Source organism: Etheostoma spectabile, chromosome 1 (genome assembly GCF_008692095.1).
Source record: "Etheostoma spectabile isolate EspeVRDwgs_2016 chromosome 1, UIUC_Espe_1.0, whole genome shotgun sequence".
In the NCBI taxonomy this organism is placed as follows: domain Eukaryota; kingdom Metazoa; phylum Chordata; class Actinopteri; order Perciformes; family Percidae; genus Etheostoma; species Etheostoma spectabile.
This window is the reverse complement of record NC_045733.1, coordinates 4,233,102-4,249,301: the sequence shown is the minus strand read 5'-3', so window position 1 is coordinate 4,249,301 and position 16,200 is coordinate 4,233,102. Positions and strand designations below refer to the sequence as shown.

The window sequence follows — 16,200 nt, the reverse complement described above, 5'->3', positions numbered from 1 at the left end:
GTCTTCTAAGGCTGACGCAGACCCTCTGGGAATGCATTACCTGCCAATGTTGTCAAATCAAAACACTTATATATAAATATAAATAAAGTTCAGTGGATTATGGAAAAGAATACAGTTAAACAGTCTACTCTTCTCTCTGTGAAGTTATGCTTTCTTAAAAGTAGGAAACTTAAGGGTCAACCAGCAGCGCTTTTATTTTCTAATGCACCTTGTGCAAATAACCTACGATTCATTTCTTTTATCATAACTTTTTTACAGAATCATATTTTTGCTGTACACTGAGTCAGTAGGACAGTACCAGGAACCTGAAGTCAATAAATTAGTGAGGTGTCAGGGACACACCAGCAAATTAAGAAAGTGTTGGCCTTAATAAAATCTGTATGTATATTAATGTGATACCTAATATTGTTTTAATTGTCTGAGCCAATGGAAACATAAGCCTCGTCACTGCAGAGCAGAGACCACACAACTGTGTATGTGTCTCAGACATGTATTAATAGGATACTCAACCAGACTGTTTGTCTTGACACTTTGTAAACAGCGTATTTAAGGCTTTAATTCCTGTGTCTCTGCATGCATTATGGTGATCCTGCTTTGATTAGACACCCAACTCATTTTAATTAAATACATTAAATAGATAATAACAACTTTTGGTACAAGCATCTGTCTGACAACAATAAAAGTAAGAGAATTGTATCATCTTGGATGCTATTTGTGTTTGATGTTAATGGGCAAGTACAATGCATTAAGCCTGGAATGTAAGTAATGTGCACTTAAACATATAGCGCCAGTCACACTGTGTGGACAGCATTGTTTAATGTGCACCAATAACTCTGTTAGGCAAGAGCATCTCATTGCCTGTCTTTAATCCTAAATCTTCTCTATATCTCTCCCCATTGTCACTATCTGTATACATTTCTTAAATGGTGCACTTGTGTGAAAGATGAAAGATGAGAGCGGACACTGCAGGTCTCTTTGGAGCTATTTACTTTGTTGCTTTCCGTCTCCCTCTGGTCCTGTTTGTCTGAGTGAAGCAAGATACTGAAAATACTCCAGAAACATTTCATATGATGCACTGGTACCAGCTGACTTTTATTCCCACTGTAAAAAATACTGAAACATGTTGTGATTCAAGAGTGGAGCTGAACTCTATCAGTATAAATGCAGGCCTGGCCTCCACAGAGGACCCGCATCCTGGGTGAATGACTGTGAGAGCTGCTGTATGGCAGGATGAAGTGTGTTCATTTCCTTATTTATTGACTCACTTGCTTTTCTCTGAGTGTTTGAAATTAATAACAGCCAGCAGAAATCAGACAGAGGGATGAAAATCAGCACTTTCCCTGCAGTGAAGCCATTCATCAAGCTAACGAGGGGGAGAACGGGAGTGGAGGAGAGGAGGGGAAAAGTGACGTTTGGAGAGAAAGCAGAGAGCGGGAGGAAAGCAGGTGCAGTGTGAGGCAGAGGGGGGAGGGAAAGTGACGTTGGGTACAGAGGCGAGGGGAAGGAAGCTAAGTTTGTTTGGGAGGAGGAGAGTCATTTGGAGGATAGCAGGGCAGACAGAACAGGGGGAGCTGTGTGTCACTCTAAAAAGAGGGGTTGAGATAGAAAGAAAGACAAGTTTGACATTGGAGTATAAATAGAGAGGGAGGAGAGAAACAGAGAATGCAGACAGCTTCTTCTGGACTGAATGACTGAAGGATTGTCATTGAGATTAAGGCAGTATAGAAACTGATGTTGATGTCTTTATATGTTTAAAGTCAATGCCTTTGCTAATGGCTAATGAGTGGATCCTGCAGCTTTAGAGACTGCAAACTACGAGCTCTAACTGCAATATTTCCACATGATGATGAGCGTTGAGGCAGATACAATACAGAGCTCTCGTTCACTGCTCTCTCCAACACTAGTATTTTACTCCCCTTTCTTTCACTGATGGGTGATGATGGGCCTGCCCTCTCCTCAAAGCCTTCGCCCTTGCAATGGCTCGGTCCCATGCTGCTCCGCCCCCCCCGACAGTCCACCAGAGACCCAACAATATCTCACACCCAGAGCAGGGCTGACTAAGCACTTACCGCTGAGCCTCTCTTTTCAGAGCGAGAGAAGCGCGCCATGCTGAGAACTCTGCCACAGGAAAATAATTAGCAAAGTGGAGCTCTGCCCAAACACACCGGGCTAAATCTAGCACTACTTCACATACAAATTCAGCCATAAATATTTCCCTGTCTTCCTTTCTTTTGTTTTTTGCTAGAAAATCATTTTCACAATCAGAAGTGGAATGTGAGTTTATTGTTTAAGTTTTATGTGTATGCTTAATCATTTCGGTGGTAACTCCAATGAATGTGGCTGCCTACAGTCTGCAGCTACAATCTAATTTGCAGTCTTTCTTCAAGTCGGTTGAAGCTGAGAAACTTGTGCTTGGTGCCATGTAGTGACGCAAACTGTGCCAATCTCACTGTACATGGATATCTGTATTTTTAACTTTAGAGTTAGACCACAGTGTCTTTGGTCACTAAGGCTGAATATAGTCAGCTTCTCCTGAGCAGTCTCCAGTTTCTCACTCCTTTCCGAGAGGCAGGTGGACCAGAGGGGAGGAGGGGGGAAGGAGGGAGTACACCCAGTCTTGAATAAATCATTCCTCGACTTTTGACCCATATGGAGCAAGAGGTTGTTTTCGTACTTCTGCACTGCCCCCCTTCTCTCTATGGCCTCTGCACCCCTCCTCTATCTCATTCATTTTCTCCTCCACATGACAGGTCAATCTGGATCGATTTCATCTGCCCTCAATGACTGAGACCAACATCCTGGCACCCAGAAATAGAGCTCTCTGTGATAGAAGAGCCTCCGACCAAGTGTTACCGTTAGCACACAGCTCTGAGAACGGCTGAGTGAGAAAGGATGGGGGAACTAAACCATTTAGAAATCATTTACAGGATGTAAGGTACTGCAATGATAAACTACAAAGGTATAGGGAAGCAAAATGCATGAGAAATGGATTGTGACTAGACATGGTGTGTTTAGGTGACAATGTTTCAGAAAGTTTCACCTGCTAAACCATCCTGCCATACACTGGCCACATGGTTGGTGGCCTTGCCTACCTGTTACAGTATGCTTATGTGATCACACACACATGCACACATACAGACACACTCACAAACAATCACACACAAGCCTGCTTCCCCCAATCTATATTTGCACTCAGCTCTCTTTCTCACAGCCTCTTTCACACACTTACTGTGCATATACACACACCTGGTGTTTTATCTTTGTCAGCATATTCTGGGTCCTTCAACTCCCTGCACGGCTCTGAACTCCAGTGTGTCTTTGCATGGCGAACCCCTGAGGTGTGCCTGCCTTCATAACACACACACACACACACACACACACACACACACACACACACACACACACACACACACACACACACACACACACACACACACACCGGTCGCAGGTGAGTCACACTGGCAGCCTCCTACCAACGTTAACCTCTCTTTATCTCCTTGCCATCCCAACATTTCACAGTGTAAATACATTTGTGCCTGGAAAATTCTTTTCTCTTGCATTGGTGGGCTAGAGGCGCAGTGGCACAGTGTCCTGTTGGTGTCTATAGGCAGTCCAGGCCGGAGTCAGGACACTCTTTCCCCAGGCAAGGACACAGAGACCTGGCTCTCCATCTCCATCACTCAGCCTGTCCTCCTGGAGCTACGTGGCCAGACTGCTCATCACCCTCCCCCCCTCCTCATATGCATGGATTTGCATAAAACAAAGACATGGCTTTGCCTGCAACGTCTGCCTTGGTTGAAACTGCTAAGAGCAGGATCGACCAGACCACACCGCACACAGCCCCTCTGAGCTCGGCTGGCAGGTTGTCAGAGCGCAACATCAGTATAGCGCAGTGGCGTGGCAAGGGAACTGAGATTTACGAGGCTGACTAAGATAGACACCCTCATGGTTTTCCACTTTCATTCGTTTAACATCCGTTCCCTTGGCATTGTTTATATTCTACACCCCTTAGCAGTGAGCAGAGGTCACCTAATTCATAGTGATGACGTGGGAGGAGAATCAGAGCACTTAAAACACTTCATCTAAAGATGATTTGTCCTTGTCTTCCCTGATGGCTTTTGTCCTGCTTCCCCTCCTGAAGTTAAGTGAAGCTGGAGAACGGCCAGCTTCTGATCCCCACACCCCACTTAGACACAATCAAGTAAAAACACTGCATTCAAGTACATGTACAGTAACACACATACATACATTCTACTTCACCAAGGTACAAAGTCATGAATGCAAGCTCAAACCTTCGCTCGTCCTCATGTATCTTGACCAGGCACATCACAGCGTTTGCTATGGAACAATCAGTGAAGCCATTACAGGAACAATTGGGTTTGCAATATACATTTACCCAGTTTCCTCTCTGTCTCTGTAAATTGATTTCAGGACTGGAAGCTTATTCTTTACTCTGCCCCTCTCCTGCTGTCCGACACTCTGCTTTTTCTCTCTGCCTTTTTCACACAAAATCTCAACATACAATTTACATTTTAATGAGTAGCTATGATATGCTGGTTTTTCTGTTGATCCAGGATGAGTGATATTGTCATATCTGTTTGTGTGTGTGTGTTTGTGTTTACCGTGTGGATTTAAATAGGTGCATATAGTACTTGGAAAAGTTAAGAAACTGGGACGATAGAGAGAGATGGGAAAGGAGAGAGATACTGTATTGGCAACATAAACAAGGTGTGTGCTCGCTATGAATAGGAATTGACAATATTGCACATCATGTATCCATTATGGAAGCTTTACAGACAGTTGTTATGAAACATTCAATATTATATGTGGTGACTGTGTCCTCTCTCTATTTAATATGAGAGTCTAATATAAATGAATAATTAATAGGAATTTCATTGTGTAGATGCATAGTTGGAAACAACGTGACCAGTAATAATTCTGTATATTGTTAAGATATTTTTACAGCTGTGATCTTGTCTTTTAAAGCTTGTTTTACAAATCTGACTTCACTTACTATTATGGAGTCAAAATAAAAACATAAAAGCTGAGAGAGATCAAATGAAAAGTGTTTTACCTCAGCGAGCCAAGGGCACGGACCATTGGGGCTTGAAATCACAGATGGAGGAATTTTCTGGATGACCTAAAGGAGTAGATAAGATTGGACAAAACCTATGAGAATAGAAAGATGAATATCAAGGCAAATACACATGCTGTCTTCTTCTGTGCCTCCTCTGTTTCTTCTACTGTGTGTGTCACTCTCTACTACCCTGTCAGACACACACAGACTGAAACGCACAATCACAGAAAAACAAGTGGATCCATTCCGAGCGAGATTCACTCTCCCCTTGTCTGTCTGGTGAAACACAGTACATGTATCATAGTAAGCGTTTGATGCGGAGGGAAATGTAAAAATTTGCATGCAAATAGATTCTACAGGCAGAACCCATGCATCAAAACACTGTAACCACGAGAGAGAAAGCTAAAATATCTAAGCATACAGTGTGCCATCACACAGAAAAAGCAAAACAGTTCTATGCCAAGGCTGTTAGTCCTGTTCATCTCATTAAATTACATCATTAATTGTTCTAAAAGGAAGGGAATTTATCATGCAGACAAATGAACACTGGAGGGTGTTATTGTCTGACTCCCCTACTACCATGACGGACACTTATACAAGCACCCTCCTCAGAACACACACAAGTAAGCATGTTGCTCAAGGCAGGTCCAAATACAGTTATTCATATCTCCTATAAATGTTTCTACACAAGTAAAAACATTAGATTAGCTCTTAGCTCTTAAGGCACTGATGCCAAGTTGGGTCCCTTTTAAACCGCTGTGGGAAATGACAGTTGTGGAAATACTTTGCCCATACACTGCTGTAGAGGAAATTTTAAATCATTGGAGTTTCAAATAAATGTCACATAACTCAGTGCTATGGAGTTTATAGAACCTGCAGGCAAACAGCAGCATCATGATACTGCAGCAGAAAAAACGAGTCATTGCATCTAAATCACAAAGTGTAAACTTCCATTAAAGTGACAGATTTAAAAAAAAAAAAACACTGTTAACAGTGGTGAAAAGGCAAAAATTAAAATAGAAATAATAATAACTTACAATGCCAATAAAACCTCTCATTTATGGATTGAAACTGTGATTGTGGTCATCATGCTGGCCTGCTCCTTACCCCCCACACCAAACTCAGTACCTTTGGAGACAGAGCCTTTAGTGTTGCAGCCCCATCCCACTGGAACACCCTCCCTGCAGATATTTGAAATCCTACATCCCTGTACATAAAAAAAAAAGAATTCTGAAGCACCACTTGTTTACCACAGCCTACAACCTCCGTTAGTATAGTGACTGTAATTCTGTGTCCTTGGGTTTCATAAAAGACGCTTTATAAATAAAAGTTATTATTATTATTATTATTATTATTATCATTGCAGTATATCTCAGTTTTATATGTAAACATTTGAAACATGTACGCTACTTAAAAATACTAGATCCATCTTACATTTTTTGTCACCTTTTGTGCAATGCGGAGAGATGCATTTATTTAAGTCCCAGGTTCTTGGTTTCCATTTACAGACATACTATAAAATTACCCCAGCAAGTCCCGACCCCCTCATTACCAACATAACCTGAAGCCAGTCTTTCAAGGACAACTCTCTAATGACACTGTGCATATCCGCTTAATGTCTATTTGATGCACACTGAGACTTTCTGCCACAATGAAAGAAAGACATGTACTGTATAGAAAGAGCAAAGCATACTCTGATCAAATTAGCAGCTTAATTGATCCCTGATGTGTTTAATTCTAAAGAAGTTAGTGTTTCTGTACTGTACCTCTCATATCATCTGTAAAGTGAGAGAACATTTGTGTATCTCTGTATCTGCGATGAATCTGGTCACATTTGTAGATGTGGCTGCCACCTGGTTGGGCTGAGACACTTGACTGTTACTGTAATCTACCTGCACAACCGCTTTGTCCTCTATCTGCATTACTGTTTTTCAGAACCAAACTCATGAAGTTTTGTAATTTGTCACAAAACAATCCTAACTTCATGAAATACATAGACTAAAATTCAATTCTATGATGATCTTCTTTTTTTTTTTTAAAGAGGCAGCATGGCCTTGGGCTTGCAACATGTTTAAGAATGTACAACCCGGTCTCACGGCAGTTCGTAAAATGGTCACGTTATTTTGATCTATTAATTCGTCAACAGGGACACGCTTGTCTCGTTTATTTTGTGGTGGTCACCATTAAATGAACAATGGCCGCCGAGACACAAGCCGCGTTCTCTGGGGTACGCAACAACGAGGGAAATGAAACGCCACACGTGGTAGACGGTAGACATGTTGCTACAAACAACGGGACGGTTGTGATGAGGAAAAGAACAACGGGGAAAGGAACCGTCACACGCAGGATACAGTGACAACAACACGATCCCCGGTCTCTGGGGTGAAAATCCTGTGTCCGGCTTTTCAATATTACTTCCTACCGTAATCGTGTTGTTATCATGAAAGATGCTTCCTGTTGAAATACATTAGTTTAAAATCCGTGCTTACCACCACAAAAAAAATGAAACAATAGATTAAATAATGTAACCATTTCCCGAACTGCCATGAGACTGGGCTGGTATATGAGCAGTGCATGTATGTTTTTGTATTGCCTTTTTCAGAGAAGCTAAAGAATGACAGGAAAGAGGGAGAGAAAGACAGAGAGGATGACTTGCAGAAAAGGGCCGCAGGTCGAATTCTAACCCGGGTTGCTGCCAAGGACTCAGCCTACATGGGGCGAACGCTCCACCGGGTGGGCTAGGGGTTGCCACAGTGTATGTATGTGAGGAAAGGGTTCAACCCGAGCAAACATTACAAGGATAAAACTGAAATGAGAGAAAAAGAATGGGGTAAACATCTAGCAGAAGTTAACTTCTTTTCAAAAATGCACACTGAATTTATACACGGTTACAAAGTTAAATTGAACATCTTTTCAGATCTTTAAAATGACATCATGAAATTAGTTTTTACACTGTCAACTTCTTTTTTAAGTAAAAAACAAGCTAACTAAAAAATGTTTAAAAAAAAAAGAACTTAAAATGATTCAATAATTTTGGATAAGAAATAATACATATTTTCTTCAAAAATTACAATTGGAATTGATGGTATATCTCAGATGTTATATGTTGTTTTTATCCTTAATGTAACTGTGAGTTTGAGAACGACACTGAAAATCCCAATTTAGCAAACCCAGTCTGACTCAGTGGATAATATTAGAAGATACAATGAGTTTGGCTTCAGCACCACTGCTTGTTTGGTTGTGTCTTTGCAACACTCAAAATGCAATCCTTGAATGATGTGGGTGTAAGAATACCATGAACTGCTGTAAGTGATCATCATGGCTGCCACGAACACTACCCAACAATTCCCATTATGTACCAATGATTAGTTAAACCCACTAAAAAGGCTGCTTTTCTTTTACCATCCCTATTTCCACTTGACAGTGACTCAATGGCTTTTTCTGTCCAGCTAGGATGAAAAAAGAAAACTGTTTGGCAGCTTGAAACTAAACCAACCAAGCTTTGGCTAAGTGCTATGTCTGCCCTGTTCTACATACTTTTAGGAAACACTTGTGCTGCATACACGTAAGAACATAAACACCTTTTGTGTATTTAAACCTACTGTATACGAGTCATCAAGTGGGAGCTGAGTTATTTTACCACATTACCTAATGACAAGGAACCCTTCTACTAAAAGTTATTTTTGTGTTAAAGTAATTTGATTTTTTTCCAACCTTCAAAAACATACAGTACTTCTGTAAATAAAACAAAGTATGCTGCAAGAGTAACCCTCAAAGGCAGTGGTGACATACAGGAAATGGGTTGAAAAAAAATGTCAGTGACTAGTCTTGAATTGACTGTGTACTGTACCATGTCGGATGTGCATGTACATCTTATTCAGTGGGTTCTGGGCAGAGGAAATGAGCTTGAGCTCCCCAGGGCAGGGATTACTCTAATGACTTTGAGAGCAGCCTTGTGCACTGTAACTTTTGACCTCTGCTCATCCTCTTCTCAAAAAGACGACAGGAGACACACACACACAAACATGCACAGACACATAGGCCTACACATACATTTACATATACAAGCACACATATTATCCACATAAGCATTAATCGACCTTGCACACCGGCCGGCGTAGGTTAAGAGATGCAGAATCACACAAACAGCAACACAACAGATCCTCTCCAGCCCTTCCTGTGGCACCATCTTAAGCCATGAGAGAATTCAGAACCCCAACAAGCTCTTATTTTCGGGTCTGTCAACTGGCGTACTGCTACTTGAGTGAACGTCGTGCTGCATCTTATGCCATCAGCCTGCATAGAGCCAATGTTCCATATGAGTGCATCACTGGAAAATCGATAGATTTATCACTTGCATAACCACTGCGCACTGATGCCACAGATATAATGGGAAATATATTTTGCAAATCAGATCTATCTTCACGCAGATGTCATTTAGCTGGGAGACTGAAGTATTTAAATCATATAAATACTAGAATACAGAGAAACACAAGGAAAATCATGCAGTGAAACAAAAGGCAAGGCAAATCTATGCAGGGCCACATACTGTTTGTCTGGTGTGTGTATGCTTGTGAGTGAGTTTTCATTTCTATTCTCTGTGGTGTGCTTTCAGTTCTAGTGCTTGGACATTAGATGTCTAACTGCTCTATCCCAATAAGGAAACAATCAAAGTAAAAAAGCTAAAGAGTCAAACAGGGCAGCCTTAAACAGAAACCACATTTTCATTTTTTACATGCCACTTTAAACACATAAAAAAACACCACACAAATACACAGCCTTAAGAGAAGCAAAGCCTAACTCCTAAATAAAGAAAAAAAAACATTCTCTCTTTGAAATGGTAAGTACAGACATTTTCTTTAAAGGGGAAAAAGGCAAACAATTATCCTCCCTGTAGTCATTCAATACATTCTTTTGGTTAATATGAAATATCAAAATATAGCAGCGCTACTGCATGGATCAAATAGATGTAATTAGATAAATTGAGGAAAAAGGAGAACAACTTGGCTGTAAATTGCATGGTGTGTGCATGCTAAGCCCCAACACTGGCACAGCTGCACGGAGCTGCACTCACGATTTATCATCTCTACATCGCAGGAGCCAGTGGCCCACACCACTATTAATCATCAGCAAAATCATTTAATTCAGCCCAAGCCCGACTATTGTCTCAGTTTCTCCCCTCACTCTGGGCAAATCAGCCACCACAGCAGCAATACGCACCTCAGAGGAAATCACACAAAACAGATTGGGATACAAGTGTTGGGTTAAAACATTTTTTTTTTGACAAGCTGTGCAGCTCATCATTCCTGGCAGATGTTTTTTTAGGTAAAGTATGAAATTTGTAACTGCAAATAATAGCAGTTGATCACTGCTTTGGAAACACACTGACAATGTGGTTTACTTTTGTGAAAGGTGCCCTTTGTGTATATGCTTTGCTCACAGCCGTGCACACACAAACGGTGGCTAAGTTGCAAAAAGCTGATGAATCCAGACTAAATCTGTTCTCAGAAACCTTAGTTTTTGTTCAATGTGGATTTTGGCACGTGGGTCTTCCTATTTCAACAAACAAATTGTTCTGGAACAGTGAAATAAGATGCCCACAAGACTATTCTATGTCCCAGAATTTACAAAAGAACTTTTCCTCTTGTGTTTCAGAAAAGTGGCGTTTTCAGTTAGTGCACCAGTGTCCGAACACCAACTGTAATGCACGATTGGGTACAGCAGCGCTGAGCCCCTTTCTGCCCACTGCAGTAGCTGACTTACATTGGCACCTTCTCCAGCGCCCCCACACATGCCTGACATGCCCTCGCTACACCCCCCTCTCCGAGAGCATGTCTCCTCCCTGCCCGCTGACTAACCGAATAAAAAACAGGGTGAAATTAGGAAAGCCAAACGGTGACAGGCTAATAACAGTGAGCACACAGTGTCTAAAAAACACAGACACAACACACAACAGGAAGCAAGCAATGTGAAAAGGGCAAATGGATGGGTCAAATATACAGAACATGCAGAGCCACAAGAGATTCACAGAGAGACGTCATCCTCAGATACTGTCCTTCAGGGAAAACACCCATTCACAACTATTTAAGTTCACACCCATACACACACAAGCACAGAGACAGAGAGACTCACACACATCACTTATCACAGGTCATATTCTACAATAAAATGTAACATAATGTAACTATATTATACAAACCATATTGGGCTTCCATAATCAAAAATGAGGGTGTAATTCATGAACCAAAATATTTGCAATAACGCTATTCCATTCTACATAATAATGTGATTTAGAATGTAAAATGGAGTTGAAAACAAAAAATGACAACAAATAGGAGATCAGTCTAAGTCTACATTTTGGGATCATTATAGTGTAAAAAATATGAAACCTCTAGCAGACAATTTGGGTAGCCTAAATGTATAAATAACTAAAAATTATGTTTCTGATTGGTTCAGGGTGGCCTTAATTAGGAAAACAGAAAACACATTCAAAAGGAGACAACTAACAAATAATCAAATACACTGTGTTAATAGTGCAGTAATCCCAATCACGTTGTGATTCTAGTTTCATTATGTTTCAATCACAAAACAGTTCTCAGGACAAGTCAAAAGAAAAGTGAGAAACTTATTGAAGACAATAACATACCTTTATTGCATATCATTTAATTGTGTGAAATGAAAAACGAGCACATATGAACATCACATATGGTTAGTGAGTGAAATAATTTTGCACAGCAAAATATATATATATATATATACTGTATATATATATACTATATAAAATGAAAGATTAATTAACATATTTTCAAGATTTATTGGCGAATGGTACTCCCTCATTTTGTACAATTGTACATTTTGTGCAGGGTGTCAATCCCTGACAATCTAAACAATGTCCAGACATTATTGATTATAATAATTGTTATTGCTTTGCAAATATTGAGTTCGTTTAAGACAAAACAACAGTCTATACTGAACTGATAATACAATATTAAAAATGTTACGATTAAGTCATAACAGAATGTCAAACTTATCTTCATGAGGTGTGGAGAAGTCGAACTTTTTCCAGAATTTCCGAGAATATTTAGTGCATTTTAGTCCAAAATACGTCAATTCGTTGAAGACACAAAAGCATAGCAATTTTTTTTGACTTCTACAACAACACTTTTTGAAATACAATAGTGAAATATGTGGCGGACCTCTCAAACTACTGTTTGACGCACATGCTGCAAAAGCGCTGTTTATGCACTGCACAATACTGCTCATTGTAGCCTACAAAATGGAACCGAGCCAATTTTTTTTAAACCATTGTTAAAAAATACTGTTGTGCACCAATCACCTCATTAATTATCGTATAATATGCTTCAACCTGTAGCACGCTATCTTTTGCAACTTATAAAACTCTGTACTTAAATTACGCTTTAAAGTGTATTTAAAGGTTGTCAAATGCAGAGTGGAATATCTTTAAATAACAATATAAGCTTTAAGCAAAAGATTAAACTTCCAGGGAAGGGATTGGTGATTTCCTTAATAGTGAAGTCTTTTCTTTTTCCCCTCCGCCGATCAACTTCCACCAGGAATGCATAGCGCATTCACTGCAGCCTAATGACAGCCGGTGGTGGTGCACTTCAACACAGCTGAAATGCACTTCGATAAGAGGGGTGGGAAGTCCTGTCACTTTTTTGTTGCTGTCCCAAAAAAGTGAGGAGGCCATAAATGAAGTAAAAATGCCATGCTGGAGTCATCCGACAAGAAGGACATCTTCAAGCACAGAAAAAAACATAGCCTACATGTCCAGCATGCAGGGAAGTTCAATAAGACATCTCTTTAAAACAATGAATAGTTTGTAATGAATATTGTCTTTTGTTGCTCAACACAAAAGCAAGCAAACGCATGAGATGAGGTGGCGTCAAACGGCAGGCTCGCAATCCTCCAAGTTTGGCAAAAAAAAAAGAAAAAGAAAAAAAGGTAAAAATTAAAAAAAATGAAGACCAAAAACATATTGTCGATGGATGCAGTTTTGACAAGAATCTGTACACTGAATTCAAAGTAAAATGATAAAAAAAAAGTTGATGAACTTCAAAGGAGTATACTCAGTGCTTGCATGCACACTTCGTATAGCCTACTGCAGCATTAAGTTGGATCAACTTTCAAAAATCACATTTTACTCAAACACTGCAAATCTACTGAACAACGATGAAAGAAATCTTGACAAAAAGGCTATGCATAATATAGACTGAGTATGATAGCAAAACGTAGATGTTCTTAATTATGCCTCTCAAAAATTAAAAAAACACGGATGACTAAACCCTCCAAATCTAAAAACAGTCGCAGACGTTTAAAAAAAAGTATAAAATTAAAAAAAGAAGAAAAGTTGACAAGTTAGTTCTTGGTCTATAGGCATTTGTGCCAAATGAAAAAAGGTTTCATAATGAAAACTTTTGTAAGTGGGGGTGAGTAACCCTATTCTTTTTTTTTTCTCACGATAATGTCGAGACTCACATGAAAAACTCCGGGGATGAAGGGTTGTTGTCACTGCTGGATCCATTTTCTCTGAAGCCGTTGCTGATGAGCTTCTCATACTTTTCTTTGTACGCGTCCCTCTCCCGGACCAGCCTGGAGATCTCCTGCTTTAGGTGATCGACTTGCTGGACGAGTTGCGTCTTCTCTCCCTCTAGGACGTGCCGCTGCTGGACCCGCTTGAACCGGCAGGACTGCGCGTAGCCTCTGTTCTTTAGGGTCCTCCTCTTCTGTTTCAATCTGATCACTTCTTCCTTGCTGACCCCCCGTAGCTGCCGGTTGAGCTCCCGCACTGACATGCTGACCAGCTGGTCGTCTGAAAAACGGTCATCCAAGCGCATGTGAGGGTGAATTGTCCCAGAAGTGCCGTTGGACTGGACGCCAGGTGCTTGGTGGTGGCTGTTGCTGTGGTGGTGATGGTGGTGGTGGTGGTGTTGCCCTCCGTTCTGAGCGGCTGCAGCAGCGATAACTGCCGACACCACCGCCGCTGCGGACCCCATCTCTTCCCCGGCCATGGTGCCCCCTGCTCCGGCTGCGCCAGCAAACTGCTGGCCCCTGGCATAGCCATCGAACGACTGGAGCTGGTGAGTGCTGTTGATCAGCGCCTCGACTGCGTCTTCGGGGCTGAAGCCCAGCGCCTCTGGATTCAACTGCTGTTGATAACCGGACATCCAGTAGAAATCCTCTATGTGTGTCTTCTGCTCGCTCCCCGAGCCCGGACTGGGCGCCGAGAAGCTTGGGGAAGGGGGCACCGAGCTGCACGGCGTGCTCATCGGGGTGGAAGACAAGGATCCCCCGGCGATAAGGCGACTGCACTGGCTGATGTTGCGATCGGGCTCCACCGGCTCCTTTTTCACTTCAAACTTCATCAGATCGAAGTCATTAACATATTCCATGGCCAGGGGACTGGTGGGCAGGTCGGAGTTGCTCATTGCCAGCTCTGATGCCATCCTCTTGCTGCTGACAGTCCTCCAAGTGGGGTGAAGAGCAGCTGTCAAACTGGGTTGGTTGGAAAGAACGTGAGCCAGTTTGATTTTTAAGCGTTTGTCTTGAAACTGAAAAATGAGGGTTTCAGCGTCCTTTCTGCAGCCGCGGACTTGCAGGCGTGTGAGAGTAGTTTTTCTGTGCAGAGTCTATTGCACAGACACACCAGTGCCGCGCGCACGAGTAGCGGAGTCCTCTTTCAGCATGTGGAATTCGGCGGTTTTGTATTTCAAACATTTAACACTTTACGGTTCTTCATTGATACATTGCGCAAGCGGAGAGGGAGAAACGCCGAAAGTAGGGGAGTGAATGCAGCCTCGCACGTTACAAGGTGATGACTGGTGGGGCGATTTTTTAGAGGGATCACACAGCAGATGAGTTTAAGAGCATTGTAGCTGCCCTGACGTCAGGCTGGAAATAGGAAATTGACTCGGACGAAGAGCCAATAGGGTCGCACACTCCGAGAGCTAATTAACATATTAGTAGCAGAAACCAAACTTTTCGCAACTGTCAAAGGCCATCAGCTGACTGTCAGCTGGGACACTGACTTTTAACTCTTTGACTACTATTGTTTAAATCAGTGAAATTAAGTGAAGCTGGCATGGTGTAAAGTCATTAAGATGTAAGTCCTAATGCAAATCATAGAGAGGAGAAAACACAAAGAAAGAAAGAAAGAAAGTGAGAGAGATGTATAGATAGATAGATAGATAGATAGATTTTTACATTTACAGTGTATCATAAGTGTAGACGTATTAATGAATAGTGAGAGTATTTACCTGTTTGCTGAAGTAGGCTACTTCATTTATATATATGTTTTTAATGCAGTATATTGCCTTTTTACAGTTTCTCTTTCGTATAAAAAACTCTTAAACCTATCAATGACAACCTCTAAAATTGTTATTTTATGGCACAAATAACTAGGCTATATAAAACAGAAGTGCCATTTCAGCGACAATTGACAAAAAAATATGAAAGGTGAATTGAAGTGATTTGTCAAGCCTGTGCGCACCATAATAAAACTCAACACTGCCACCTTTTGGACATGCCACTGCATTGGATTCCCATTTCTTTCCGAATTATAATCCACAAAAATGTCAAACAAAGCATACAATGTGCGATAAAAAAGATGAAAAACACATACATAAATACATACAAATTATATTTATGTTCTTTATTTCATCTTAAAAAGCACTTTAGAAGTCACGATACACACTGTGTATGATGTCATGTCAGTGGAAGTGAATACAAGTGAACCCAGTGTAACTGATATTATGTCCCACAGCCATAAACAAATTCACTTTATCTATGCCCTGGCCAAGGCATTTTGGGTGGAGTCATATAAACGTTATCTCAGTTCAGAGGTCTCCTACTTTTAATTGACTCATGTACAACAGTGACATAAGGAAGTCAGGGTATTCCCAATTTCCATATCACTGTGGCATGTACAGTTAGGGGATCATCATGGGCTTAACCATGGGAATCAAACAGTTTTTTTCATCCACATTGTCAAAAAAAACAAATCTTGTATTTTAGCTGGATGATAGACCCATGGCATGCTTTTTGTATATTCTTATTTCATACATTTATGAAACAGACAACTTAGTTCACTGCTGGTGTGAATT

At 41.0% G+C, this 16,200-nt stretch overlaps 1 protein-coding gene across 3 annotated transcripts in view; it reads right to left on the bottom strand.

The window, feature by feature from the left end:
• mafa (MAF bZIP transcription factor a) overlaps positions 1-14,969 on the bottom strand; it is an 84,269-nt gene extending 69,300 nt beyond the window's left edge. The window contains exons 1-3 of one of the 3 annotated variants that reach the window (XR_004327835.1): positions 13,577-14,969; positions 5,075-5,140; positions 3,247-3,348 (exon numbers count right to left, since the gene is read on the bottom strand). Coding sequence is in view for 1 of the 3 variants with exons in the window: in XM_032505691.1 (XP_032361582.1) it covers positions 5,113-5,140; positions 13,577-14,544 (996 nt within the window). In the remaining 2 variants the exon portion in view is untranslated. The remainder of the gene's footprint in view (positions 1-3,246; positions 3,349-5,074; positions 5,141-13,576) is intronic. The other 2 variants (XR_004327848.1, XM_032505691.1) reach the window with 2 other exon arrangements.
• Positions 14,970-16,200: the final 1,231 nt, after the last annotated feature.